Here is a 13,734-nt window from a genome sequence, read left to right on the forward strand (position 1 = left end):
TGGGGAGCACAAGATCGGATACTGACACCAGCTGGTGCCTATACTTCCCTGTTGTATATACACCTCTATCCCGATATAACGCTGTCCTCGGGAGCCAAAAAAATCTTACCAAGTTATATCAAACTAGCTTTGATCTGCCGGAGTGCACAGCCCTGCCCCCCCCCGAAGCACTGCTTTACCACGTTATATCCGAATTCGCGTTATATCAGGGTAGAGGTGTATTGCCTGAGACAGTAATTAGAAGGTGGACTGCACCCAACCCATGCCAACCTGGGGAAGCTGGTTAGACTGACCTCAGAATTAGATGTAGTCACAGGCACCAGAGTTTACTTTAGGGGAAATCTAATGGCTTAGTGGCTAGAGCCTTCCTTCCCCTCCTCCCCCGCCATGGATCATTCAGACTCTCCTGGCACTAGGCCCGGACAGAAGGCACCCCCATGAAGAGATGGGATCCCAGCCAGGCTGCTCCTGGATGAGTTTCAATACCCAGACTCTGCAGTGGAGACACATTTGAGAGATCTAGGGGGAGCACGAGACAGTGACACGGAGCAGCTCTGAACGGTGCTATAAAGGAGGACAGACCTTTCTGCAGCAGCTTTTATACATGATTTCCATACAGGACATGATGCTGTAGCTTGCTCCGTTACAAAAAACTTGTAGAAAGTAATAATATGGGGAAACAGAACAGACAGTTCAGGAAATAAGTTTATTTTACATTTGTGTGTATTTAAAGGGCTCTGGTAAGTTGTACACGACCTTCTCCAAGACCTGGCAAGAGTGAACTGTACAATAAGGCCATTAGTGACAAGAGTAAGTTTTAGAAAAATATATTAGATCTCCTTCCAAACAAAACCTAACCTAATACAAAAGAAGTACTAAGATACAGAGCAAGAATTTAAGCATGAGGTTTTCAAGCTTTGCCAAACACAATATTACGGAGAAGTCAGTGATCAGTTCACCCTCTTCAACATCATTTGATTTAACTACCACAGAGTGATAGCCATCTCTCTGGACTTTTCCTCTTGCTAAATCACATAGGAAAGGGGTGATCAGACTTCCTGCTACACTTCCTCACTGAATGACCAGTGCACACTGCATTAGCTCAGGCATCCCTCTTGCAGGCTACTGTCAATAATGCACAGTCGCATACACATTTGGTCCTGCATCTACATATTGACACAATGACCTCTGAGCCACATTTCCCTTGGGAAGAGATCTCTTGCCCTGCTGCAGCTGAGATGAGGCACAAGAAAAACAAACAAATTGGATGAGTGCACTGAATGTGTCAACAGTAACATTTCCTATAGCTCTTACTCCACATTTGAGCATTTAAGTGACCAACCGACAATGAGCTTCCACAAAGGATGTAGGCCTGAAGGTTTGAGTCTAAAATGAGGGACTCATGCCATGTTGGTTCAGTTATAAGAATGCTCCACATTCATGAGACATGATGTATTATAATTATCATAAGTTTAAGTGAGGAAATGTACCAGCCAGATGTCCTTAACTTTATTCTGTTTGTTTGTGCAGCTCCCTGGCCTTGGTTTAGCATCCACAGGTGTTCAAGTCACTAGCTGAGGAACATTTCAAAGCTAATCGAAGTACCAGTGTTTCAGGGTCTCTATTCCATGGGTCTCTTCACAGACTTTTTGGTTATGCAAAGAAACTTCCTTACTGACTTCAAAGGACAGGTCCTGTACTTGCTTGAAGCTTCTGCAAACAAGTCAGACAGACTACAATTAGCCACAGTAATTGCTTTAACTTAATTAAATGAGCAGTAAAGTGGTAGAAGATGGGGATTTGCTTACCAATATAGCAAGAACTTGGGGGTGTTGTAGAGGGAGAGGTCCCTGGGTTCAGTCATGAGCGGGCCTGTGAGTTTTTCCATTTCATGTTATTTCTAGGCCTTTCAAGTGATTAAAAAAACTAATCATGCTGCTAATCAATAAAATACCATTTATTTTAAATATTTTTGGATGTTTATTACATTTTCAAATATATTGATTTCAATGACAACACAGAATACAAAATGTACAGTGCTCACTTTATTTTTGATTACAAATATTTGCACTGTAAAAAACAAAATAGTATTTTTCAATTCACCCCATATAAGTACTGTAATGCAATCTCTTTATCATTAAAGTTGAACTTACAAAGGTAGAATTATGTAAAACAACAACAACAACAACTCCCGTATTCAACAATAAAACAATGCAAGACTTCAGAACCTACAAGTCCACTCAATCCTACTTCTTGGTCAGCCAATCACTCAGACAAACAAGGCTGGTTACAATTTGCAGGAGATAATACTGCCTGCTTCTTGTTTACAATGTCACCTGAAAGTGAGAACAGGTGTTTGCATGGCACTGTTATAGGTGGCGTTGCAAGATATTTATGTGCCAGATGCGCTAAAGATTCATATGTCCCTTCATGCTTCAACCACCATTCCAGAGAACATGCTTCGATGCTGATGATCGGTTCTGCTTGATAATGATACAAAGCAGTGCGGACTGATGCATGTTCATTTTCATCATCTGAGTCAGATGCCACCAGCAGAAGGTTGATTTTCTTTTTTGGTGGTTTGGGTTCTGTAGTTTCTGCATCAGAGTGTTGCTCTTTTAAGACTTCTAAAAGCATGCTCCACACCTCGTCCCCTCTCAGATTTGGACAGCACTTCAGATTCTTAAACCTTGGGTTGAGTGCTTTCGCTATTTTTAGAAATCTCACATTGGTACCTTCTTTGCATTTTGTCAAATCTGCTGTGAAAGTGTTCTTAAAATGAACATGTGCTGGGTCATTATCTGAGACTGCTATAACATGAAATATATGCAGAATGTGGGTAAAACAGAGCAGGAGACATACAATTCTCCCCCCAAGGAGTACAGTCACAAATTTAATTGACGCATTTTTTTTTAACGAGAATCATCAGCATGTTCTCTGGAATGGTGGCCAAAGCATGAAGGGGCATACGAATGTTTAGCAAATCTGGCATGTAAATACCTTGCAACACCGGCTACAAAAAAGTGCCATGCGAACGCCTGTTCTCACTTTCCGGTGACATGGTAAAATAAGAAGCAGGTAGCAGTATTTCCCATCAATGTAGAAAAACTTGTTTGTCATATCCATTGTCTGAACAAGAAGTAGGACTGAGTGGACTTGTAGGCTCTAAAGTTTTATACTGTTTTGTTTTTGAGTGCAGTTCTGTAACAAAAAAAAATCTGCATTTGTAAGTTACACTTTCACGATAAAGAGATTGCACTTCAGTACTTGTATGAGGTGAATTGAAAAATACCCTTTTGTTCATCATTTTTACAGTGCATATATTTGTGAACAAAAATAATATAAAGTCCGCACTGTACACTTTGTATTTTGTGTTGTAATTGAAATCAATATTGAAAATGTAGAACATCCAAAAATATTTAATAATTTTAAACTGGTATTCTATTGTTAAAAGTGTGGTTAATTGCAATTAATTCTTTTAATCGCAATTAATATTTTAGTTAATCGCGTGAGTAAACTACGATTAATTGACAGCCCTAGTTATTTCAACTCTAGTCTGCTTCTTGGGGGAATATTTACCCTACTGCATTACGTCCCTCTCCCACCTCTAGTGGAGGTTCCAGCAGCAAGCCTGTACTGAAGTGGTGACTCATGTGGTATAGCAGGGGAAAGAAATTGGATCCAGGATCCTTCCAGGGACATACATTGATGCAGAGGGGAGGTATAATCCATTACTTGAGTCTCTTTGCAAAGCCATATGGAAAAACGGGAGAGCAGAGTCTTGGCCTTCTTCGTATTCTTGTTCTTGAAGACAGAGTGCTGCAGCCCACACTGCCGATCCCTGCAACCCACACCCCTGATACCTGCTGTTGTCTTGTCTTTCAGGACTTTAGGACTGCTAGCCTTGGTTGAAATTTGTTTGGAAGAGTCATTATGTGTCACACTAACCACCCCCTTCTGTGATCCTTCCTCAAAGGAAAGATGTTTTCTTCATTGCCTTCTGTGCAGGTAGATCTTTGGGGGTGGGAACGAGGGAGTAAATGGGTGTGTATTTCTTGTTCTGTAGGGGAAGGGGTAAAATCTGGCCATTCGTGGCCAGCTCTAAACAAGGGTACAGGAGCTAGGCTTAGTGGCAGTAGCCATTTCATATATAGATTGTCTGAAGAGGTTATAGGACCCACAGATTTTTAAACAGATTTTAAGATCCGTTATAGAACTCTGGAGTCTTCAGCATGATTTTGTAAATACCTTTCAAGTTCTGCATCCATTTTGAGAGCAACTTCCTTAAGTTCTTTCAGTACTGGGAATGCCTTTGAATTTTCTTCCAAGTAGCCAGGCGCAGCTTCCACCAAAAGACTTTGTGTTACAGCTAAATGCTTTTGTAAATCCTCTACGAAAGAGCAAATGTTACAGCTATTATCAATGAATGTACAGTGGCACCTGTTAACAATATACATTTTAAAGATGTCAGCAGCTTGAGTGGTCACCCAAGAGCTTGAAGAACATCTGAGCGTACTGGTGAACACACAGCTTTCAGGAAAAGACAACAGGAGCATATTTCTATGAGAGCAAAATTGTCTTGAATTACATTAGGACTAATCACAGCAGGAGACTAGGTAACAAGTCCATTTGGGAGATTAGTAGATTCTACAGAAAGTTGACAAGCCAAGACCATGTATTGCTACAACAGAAGTGCAATCTCCATTTATTCAGAATTCCTTGGCTAGTTATATGTTGCTATTGATACATTATCCAAATGTCAAACCTTGCAGATACTTTCAATAATAACGAACCCTCTTATAAATGCTACACAAATGCTCTTAGTTTAGTGTGCTCTGCTCTTCTTACAGAAAAATAAATTGGATGGATGCAGCTTATTAACTAGAGATGAACAAATATGCAGACAAAGCAAAGCTTGGGACTAACGTTTCAGTGTCCCCTCCATAGAAAATCCAAGGGCAGCGAACAAGAGTCATGCCATGGAATTAACAAGATTATAATTACATTTCAAGTCACGGAATTACAAAAGAGTCCAGTATACTGGAAAAAAAAAAAAAAAAAAAAAAAAAAAGCAAAATCCTGCTAATTCGGAGTTTTCATACCCAAATATGTGTGTCTATTTCCTTCTATGTGAATGTTCTTCATAGGAAGCTCATGTCTAGTGGTATCCAGGGCAGTCGCAAAGGTTTTATACTCCTCCTTAAACTGTTCACAGACAGTAAGAAGAGGAGCAAGAACTTCAATCTGGAAACAAAAAGGGACACATGATAACCCAGCACCTTAATGCAGAGGAGCCACTCTGAAAGAGCTGTCAGAATGTGTTATCTGGTTTATCTTAAAGAATAAAGTGAGATTTGAGTCTAGTTCAGTATTAAAAAGATCATCAATATGGTTTAAAGAAATCAACAAATTCTGTGGCTGTATCATCACATACGCCTATTTTTAAAAGTGCTACCCCCTCCATGTTTGAGAAGGCCTGCTCCAATATCTGTTTCTTCACTTCCTCTATTTGGAAGCGCTGCCAAATCAGAAAATAAACTGAAAAAATGAAGATGTTTTGTTCTAACCTGTTGGGGTAGTACTAAAGGGATGCTTAAATCACTATTAGAAAGGCTCTTGGTGTTTGGTTATTATAGTTTTACATGTGTTCCCATTAAGTGATGTTTTAAAAAAGTTCCCTCAGCTACCACTGCCAAGGTGGAGCTGCTGCCACCTATCCCAATGCATCAAAGTCCATTGCAGTTTTCCTTATGCTGATCCCATGCCGCCAAACAGAAAACACACTGCAAGGAGATGCCATTGTGTCACATTCCACAACCCAGGAGGTGATTAGTGCCTCTGCTCTGGCCCCGATAACTGTAGTAGCCCAGGATGTTTGGGGCTAGATGCTGTGCTTCGCAAGAGATGTATCACAGAAGACTAAAGGATGTTAGTGTGGCTTTAAGCCTTACATGCCTCAGATTATGAGCTGCTCTGGTGACTGGGGCACTATCACCTCCCCACAGCTCAGAATATGCTCTTGCTCTGCCTTCAGACCTCCATGTGTTTTCTCCAGTCCATACAGGAGAGGTCACCAAAGCAGGTGCTATAGTTATTCTACCCCCTTTACATTGCCTGAGAAGCATAAAGTGTCACAGCAGGGTTCAAATTTGATGCTTTTTTGTTTGAGGCACAAAATGTACCAAAAGGCCAAAGGTTGCTTCTTCAGAGCACTTGCAAACTGCAGGAGAAACATGAAGTGTGATAAACTAACCTGTTTATCCAGCACTTCTTCAAGCTTCTGCTCTCTCTTCTTGAGCAATAGTTGGCGTTTCAGCTCGTACAGCTTTTTTTGCTGTTTTTCCTTTTCTTCACACAATATTGATAGGTTTCTTTCACCTTTCTCCTCCAGCTGGGTAATATTTTTTTCTATCTATGAAATCCAAGAATGTATTTGGAGCCAATATTAAACCACAGCTAAGTACTTGAAGGGTTAAATTATTTCCAAAATATTTTTAGAGAGAAGAGAAATTCAAACAAGCTTGAATTCAGAAGTTAACTCACTGAATGCGGTGATTTTTCTGTACCTTATATAGTTACTAAAATGCTATTATATTCTGTAAAGGAAGATTCTCCCCTCCATGATCATTTACTACAGCTCCCTGAAGTCAAGATGGCATCTAGTCTATTAAGGGCAAACTTAGGAAGTGTGCAAAGGTAGAGGGGGAAAAAAAATGTATCTGAGTTTTCAGAGGGAGATGTGTCATATGCCCTACTCATCCCCTCTGACATGACCATCCTTTCTTCAAATGTTTTCACTGACTTCTCCTCATCTTCTGTATCATATTCACCCAGGTCTTCAGAATCCTGTACCAGTCTCAACTCCCCACCTTGTCCACTTCACTCCAGCCAAGTCAAACATTTAACCACTCCCCTATGTCATCAGGTCCCTTATTTCTTCACCTTCCATGCAGCCTCTAAAACCAAATCCCCCACCACACCCCATTTGACTCTACTCTCTCCTCCAAATTCTCCCCCAAACATTCTTCTGCCATTAGGTTTATAAGCTATCATATCATAAGAAACAGCTATGTAAATCTGTATCATTAACCTCAGTGACTACCTAAGCCTATGGCTGAATCACTTGTCCTCCCATCCCTGTATTCCCCTCCCACTATGGTGCTCTCCCTCCTTAAATCATCCTAATTTAGATTGTAATCTCTTGGGAGCAAGGGCTCAATACTTTTATCTATAGTGTATAATGCACACTTACACCACTGAAAAAATAAGAATAGCCATTCAAAGCATGCACTTCGTCTGGAAATTGGAGACTCCTCCCAACTATCTCAGCAGCTCTCTCACTCTGATCATTATTTAATGAAGTGCATGGAATGCTGTATATGAGGAAGTGTCTGAAGTGAATCACAGTTGCATAACCAAGGATATCTGAAGCACAAATTTAACTTGTGTGGGGGCAGAAAGGTTGTTTCAGTTATATTTAGAAAGTTTTCCAATAGTTATGTTTTTTGTAGCTCTACAATAAAAAACATTTGACTATTTGTATCTTACCTTCATTGATGCATAGGTTAATAGCAGTGCCTGAGATTCCAACATCCCAATCACATCATCAGGATCAGAAGATTTCTTAAGGAAATCAATTTTTTTTTAAATCAATGGTAGCACACATTTAGAAATTAAATACAAACAAGTATTTCTAAACTAAAGTTTGAGTCTGTGTTCGAAGTGGCATCTCTGATCATTACAGGTATATTTGCAAATAAAGTCTGTCCTGTTATCACCAAGTGTCAACTACATACAGACTATTGTTTTTCTAAAATGGGTGTATTTCTTAATAATGGAACATTTCTCACTTAACAGCATGGAGGCTAGTTATCTTTGTGTTATTGTTCTTTTACCCTGTCACCTTACCTAGTGTATTCTCTGAAGGATTCACAATACCGCTAAAGGATATGAAGTTTCTATGCTGTGTTGGATGAATCGTTGTCGACGTAAAAGGGACCTCATTTTAATTTTCAAGTACTCTACTATACAAGTCATGGGATGCAAGTAGCCTACATGCATATTTGTGAACATTGGGACATCATTAGAAAGCATGGGTAAGAGCACAGCAAGGTGAAGAACTAACTTGAAGACTAGCCAAATTAAGAGTAGAGTCTAAGAAGAAATGGAAGCTGGACTCATACAATGGAGTGCTGGTGGTATACAAATCAAATCCCCACCAGCAGAGACCATGTGAGCCTTTACTAATTGTACTTGGCCACACTTTAGAGGACAAATATGCTTGGTGACACACTAAGCGAGGCCTCCATCCCTGTAGTGACATGAAGAAAGCACCATAGTGGATTATACATTCTCTATTCCTCCATTCAAAATGATATTGGATACTCAAGGTGATACTTCACTATACAACATGGCAGCTGTCAGAACAACAGATATTTTGATGCTTTGATAGAAATGTTAGAATGCTTAGGATAGGGTGCATTTCATCGGCAAAATGCAGATCTTTTTCCTTAAAAAGGAATGTAAAATTTTACATATAGAGCTGAGTTTAGCCCAGTAGGTCCAGATCTAATGAGCTTGACAGCCATGGCTGAATTTGATCGATTACATTTCCTTCTGTGAGCATTTATCAGGCTATTTTTAGCAAAGCTGTTTGTACCCAATGCTTTTAGTTTTATTGGCAGCTTCTTTATTCTAGTCCTTTGGGAACTACTGCATGCTACATTAGCCCACAAGCCCTAAAACAGCTCTTCAGCCCATAGTAGTCCTTTGTGCTTTCAAGATGATGACACTCTCACCACCACAACACACTACAGAAACACTTTTTACCACACGGTTTCTGGGGACAAGTCTTCATTCCTCCCTGGAAGTCTTAACTCTTGCTGCCAAAGTTAATGATGAACAAAAATCCTTATTCAGTACATTCCCAGTCAATACAGCGGGGTCAATTTCCAGCTAATTTAAAGTGTCACTTACTGAATTCTGTTCTTTTTTTCGTGTTCTTGATTCTGCTCTGAAGAGAGACTTTGACCCAGGAATCTTTTTTAAGAGACTTTTGTCTAAATCACAAAAGAAAAAAAATATATATAAAAAATAAAAATCCGTACACACACAGCACTTCTCTGCCAAAATGCTTTGAGTGAGACAATCAGCTTCTTAAAAAAAGACAGTTTTAATCAGATTTTATACAGGGTGGATAAAAACTGATTTAAAACTTTTTAATCAGATTTTATTTTATTTAAAGTAAGTTTTTTTTTTAAATGACATCTGAATTTAATACAAAATATGTGAAGATCTAAAATTATAATCTCTTAAAACATTTAAATAAAAAAATAATGCTGACTCCGTGAGCCTCTAGCACAAACTGAGTTAAAGGCTATTTTTCCATGTAAAGAAAGAAGCTTCTCTGATTCCAAGGTCAAGCTTTATAAATATGGCACAATGGATCACGTACGATATTAAGGGTTTGTTTTGTTTAACAGAAATAAATTTTACATACGGTCTTGTGTGTTTAAATTCCAGTTACCATCCTAATGCAGCTTGACACAAATCATGAGCAAAAAGTTAGTCACCATTTTTTAACATACTAAAAATGTACAATTAATAAGAATCTGAAAATACTCAGCTATGCATTTACTTAAACATATATATAGTTATAGTGTACCTTCCTAGGTAGCAAAAATACATATCAAATCTAGTGTAAAGGCCCTATTTAGTTGTAAATCAACATCTTTTAATGGTTATATCATTGAGAACGTACCTTTCTTTAGAAAATAAAGGAAGTACAAAATGGAAGAGGATTCAAATCCATTATTTAAATCAAGTCTTTTCACTTGGCGATTTAAATTGCCTTGATTTAAATCAATCCACACTGATTTTATCAAGGGAAGAAAGAACACAAGCAGAAACATTCTATTCCTGGCTCTGATACTGACTCGATAAACATGACCACACCAACTTTTCAAAACTGGCCTCTAATTTTAGGTGCCTACCTTCGAATACCTGGGGCATAATTTCCAGAAGCGGTGAGCGCTTACAAAAAATTCAATATGTTACTACTAATCAGAGCGGTGGATGCTCTGAAAATCAAGTCCTAGGAATTTAGAAGTAGGGCACCCCAAAAATTGAGGATTTGAAAATTAGAGGCCACACTTAAAAATTTAGGCCTCACCTCACTATTTCAGTTTCTCCAATTGCAGAATGAGGGTAATAGTTTACCCTCTTTTGTAGTATGCTTGAGAACTTCAGAAAAATGTTAAATACCATTAACATTCCTTTTGACATCATTGTTACATTTAGAATGTGAGTTAAAGGAGAAAACTTACCATTAATAGCTGAGAGATCCAGGTCAGGTCGAGCAATTTTATGGCCCTCTAATAAAGTGGACTGCAAGTCATCTTTTCCCAAGATAGTACGATTTAGCGTGCTAGGGGCAGTGCCTGTAGAAATATACATTATTTTAGTGTGGTAGAACATAAGTGAGCAGCCCAGAACACCTAGTTCTGCAAGTTCACAAGCGCTTGCACAATAGCTCTTTTTATTAAAAAAAAAAAAACAAAAACACACACACACCACAGAAAAGTGTTATCTAGATATCGCCACCTTTTTTGTCTTCCAAAAGTCAACTAACATAGCAGGTGTAACTTGCAGCAGAATTCCTTTTAGTTGGGGTTCAACTTGTTCAGAATGCTGCTATCTTAGCCATTTCATAGCTTGCCAACATGAGCAGAACCCAAATGAAGTAAAAGGTAATGTATATGTGATTAAAGCTCTACAGAAGTAACGCTGAATTAAAATAATTTTAAAATATTCCTTTCCCACATTACCAGACTAAACTGGATGACAACCTGGACAAGTGCTCAGACACTGAGAGTCACATACAAGATCATTGTACAAACATGTAGATTTGCAACATTGCTAGTGATTTATATGTTGTGGGGTTTTATTGTTCATTCGTCTAGATCCATACAAAAAATTGGAGAAGTATTTTTGGGTATTAAAGTAGCAGCCCCAATCCATCTACAGAACGACAGGTATCTGCTTATTCTAGAGAATTAATATGGTGTTTCATTTCTAGATAGATTAGTTCTACATTCTCTACACATATTACATTAAAATACATTAGTATTAAGTATCAATGACAGGAGTCACAATGCTGCTATATTGTCAGATAAGGGGGAAAAAAGCTTTTGTGGGCCTCTAGACTATCTAGTCTATGATCTTTAGACCAGAGGTCTCCAACCTTTTTCACCCAAGATCACTTTTTGAATTTAAGGGCAACCCCAGATCTACCCCACCCCTTCCCCGAGGCTCAGCCCCTTCCCCAAAGCTCCACCCATTCCACACCCCCCCCCGCTCGCTCTCCTCCACCCTCACTCATTTTCAGTGGGCAGGGTAGGGGGGTTTGGTTTGGGGGGGGTGATGCAAGCTCTGGGCTGGGCCCAACAGGTTCGCAGTGTGGGAGGGGGGGTCAGGGCTGGGCCTGGGGCAGGGGTGTGGTTCCGGGAGAGGGGTCAGGGCTGGGGCAGGGACTCAGGGTGCAGGAGGCGGCTCCTGCCAGGCAGCACTTTCCTGCAGTGGTTCCTGCTGTGGCTGCCGCTAAAGCAGGGTCTTTGCCTATCCCGGCCTTATTCCACTCCTGGAATGGGCCAATGTGCCCCCCCGGGAGGGCACACAACTCCGCGCTGCCCCTCTCCACAAGCACCACCCCTGCAGCTCCCATTGGCCGGAAACGGGGAGCAGCGGCCAATGGAAGCTGCGGGGGCGGGATTTGCAGGCAGGAGCAGCCACAAAGGGAGACCCTTCCCCCCCACCTGGGCCATGCTGGCCACTTCCGGGAGCAGTGTGCTGCCGGGGCAGTCAGGGAGCCTGCCTTAGCAGCAGCCCCGCTGCACTGCTGGAGATCGCGATCAACTAGGAGATCCTCTAGGATCGACCAGTTGATCATGATCGACCAGTTGGTGGTCTCTACTCCCGCAGTGATACTACAGCAGCACAAGTTGAGATAAGTCCATAAAGAATAGTTTTGCTAAACACACACACAAAAAAACCCACTTACTTGTGGTGGCTTTGCATTTCTGAAAAAGACTTTTTCTTCCAGTTGGGGTTTCCCCTTTTTCAGATCTTTTTACACCAGACACTACAGAGGAATTTGCTGAGGTACTCTGCCAACCACAAAATAGAAAATATTCCAATTTAATAATGAGTAAGACGTGTAATGTCCTGTCTTGACTCCTACTTCATTACAGAATTTCACTAATAGACAGATAATTTAAACAAACAAACAAACCCAAAACACTGCCTTGGGGCATCGCAATGCTTTGCGAAGTCACATAAGAGGCCTGGGCTTGGCTGTAATTCCTTATCCTGATTTTTCTCTCTGGGACTTGGTGAGAGCTCTTAAGAATGCAGCAGGGAACTCTCAGTGACTGGGGTTAAAGAAACCAATAGTACTAGGCAGAGTGGATGAGCTCTCACAGCATCAGAGGCTGCCAAACATATTTCTAAACCATAGTTTAGTCTCTTTAAAAATATTTGTTTTTCAGTTGATGCCTGATATATTTCACTTTTTAAAATTGCCTTCTTCAATCAGCTTTCATTTTATTATGTTAGAGGCCAGCATTTTTTTTTTTTAAAGCAGGTAATTTGAAACCAGACTTAACCTTCTCCACGGGTTTTCTATCATATTGAAGGTAGCGAGCCTTCACAACTCTTCCACCTGAAAAGAAGGGGAAAAAATGAAATCTGACCAGCAATAAGACTATTTATCACCAGTCTCAGCACCGTGGCGACTAAGCAGTTAGGCAAATGCAAGACATAACGATATAAATGATAACCGATGAATATTTTACTAGTGGGTGATTATTAACCCCTTATTTAGCCGGAGAAGGGGTCAGGGAGGGGCTATACACGCGGGGGGGGGCGAACTCGGGGGGGGGGGGCAGTGTCCCTGGTCACAACCCGCAGGACGCGCTGGAGGGGGAGGAGAACACAGGGGTCTCCGGGGAAGCAGAAATCGGCGGATTTTTACCCACCACCCTGTCACCCCCGCGACGCGACGCCCCGCCCGCCCGCAGCGCTGCCCCTACCTTTAGGCCTCGCCCCCGCGCTCCCGTCCGGTTCAGCAGCTCCCTCCGCTCCCGGGGGCACCCTACACAGACACGGGCACGCGGTCAGCGCACACTTCGGCGGGGCGAAGGGCCCGCTCGGGCTCGGGCTCCGCCCCGGGGGGAAGGGGCAATACCGGGGACAGCGCCCCTCACTCACCCCGCCGGGCTTCCCGCCGCCGCCATCCCAGTCAAACTTGCCGCGCAAGCGCCGAGCGAGGGACGCTCTAGCCCCATCATCGAGTTCATCACGGAGCCGCTAGAACGCCCCCTTCCGAGTCTCGCCCCCTGCCGGCTTGGAGGGGAAAGGCAGGCGCAGCTATTTCCCGCCCCTGCCACCCCACCCCAAATCCTTGCAGGGACCTTGTACCTTCGCCCCCCGGGGGACCACGGCCAGTAGCTCGGGGAGCCAAGGTGGGCAGTAAGCGCAGGACAATACATTCACTGGGACCCTTCCGCCAGCCCGCTCAAGGCCTCGCTGGGGCACCAGAAACCACTCCCTGCTTATACCCTATATGCATCCGAAGAAGTGGGCTGTAGTCCACGAAAGCTTATGCTCTAATAAATTTGTTAGTCTCTAAGGTGCCACAAGTACTCCTGTTCTTCTTTTTGCGGATACAGACTAACA

General features: G+C 41.7%; 1 protein-coding gene across 2 annotated transcripts; it reads right to left on the reverse strand.

Annotated features, from left to right (window-relative positions):
* Positions 1 to 687: 687 nt before the first annotated feature.
* On the reverse strand, positions 688 to 13,303 carry HAUS8 (HAUS augmin like complex subunit 8). 2 transcript variants are annotated; one of them, XM_034755441.1, is made up of 11 exons: positions 13,267 to 13,303; positions 13,089 to 13,150; positions 12,663 to 12,718; positions 12,059 to 12,164; positions 10,326 to 10,439; positions 8,977 to 9,059; positions 7,549 to 7,623; positions 6,254 to 6,412; positions 5,103 to 5,244; positions 4,249 to 4,390; positions 688 to 1,713 (listed from the first exon to the last, which is right to left on the reverse strand). In XM_034755441.1, exons 1-11 carry the CDS (start codon positions 13,290 to 13,292, stop codon positions 1,593 to 1,595), a joined length of 1,086 nt encoding a protein of 361 aa, XP_034611332.1. In that variant the 5' UTR covers positions 13,293 to 13,303; the 3' UTR covers positions 688 to 1,592. The 2 variants fall into 2 exon arrangements, with proteins under 2 accessions (XP_034611332.1, XP_034611333.1); XM_034755442.1 differs by lacking the exon at positions 7,549 to 7,623.
* Between the last annotated feature and the right edge of the window lie 431 nt (positions 13,304 to 13,734).

Source organism: Trachemys scripta, chromosome 22, assembly GCF_013100865.1.
Source record: "Trachemys scripta elegans isolate TJP31775 chromosome 22, CAS_Tse_1.0, whole genome shotgun sequence".
In the NCBI taxonomy this organism is placed as follows: domain Eukaryota; kingdom Metazoa; phylum Chordata; order Testudines; family Emydidae; genus Trachemys; species Trachemys scripta.

Excerpts from the sequence above, each read along its gene's own strand:
- HAUS8 (XM_034755441.1), bottom strand. The coding sequence starts at position 13,292 with ATGGCGGCGGCGGGAAGCCCGGCGGG. Across the intron at positions 13,151-13,266 it reads GCGGCGGGAAGCCCGGCGGG|GGTGCCCCCGGGAGCGGAGG; the intron begins GTGAGTGAGGGG and ends GTGTCTGTGTAG. Across the intron at positions 6,413-7,548 it reads TAACCTATGCATCAATGAAG|ATAGAAAAAAATATTACCCA; the intron begins GTAAGATACAAA and ends TGGATTTCATAG.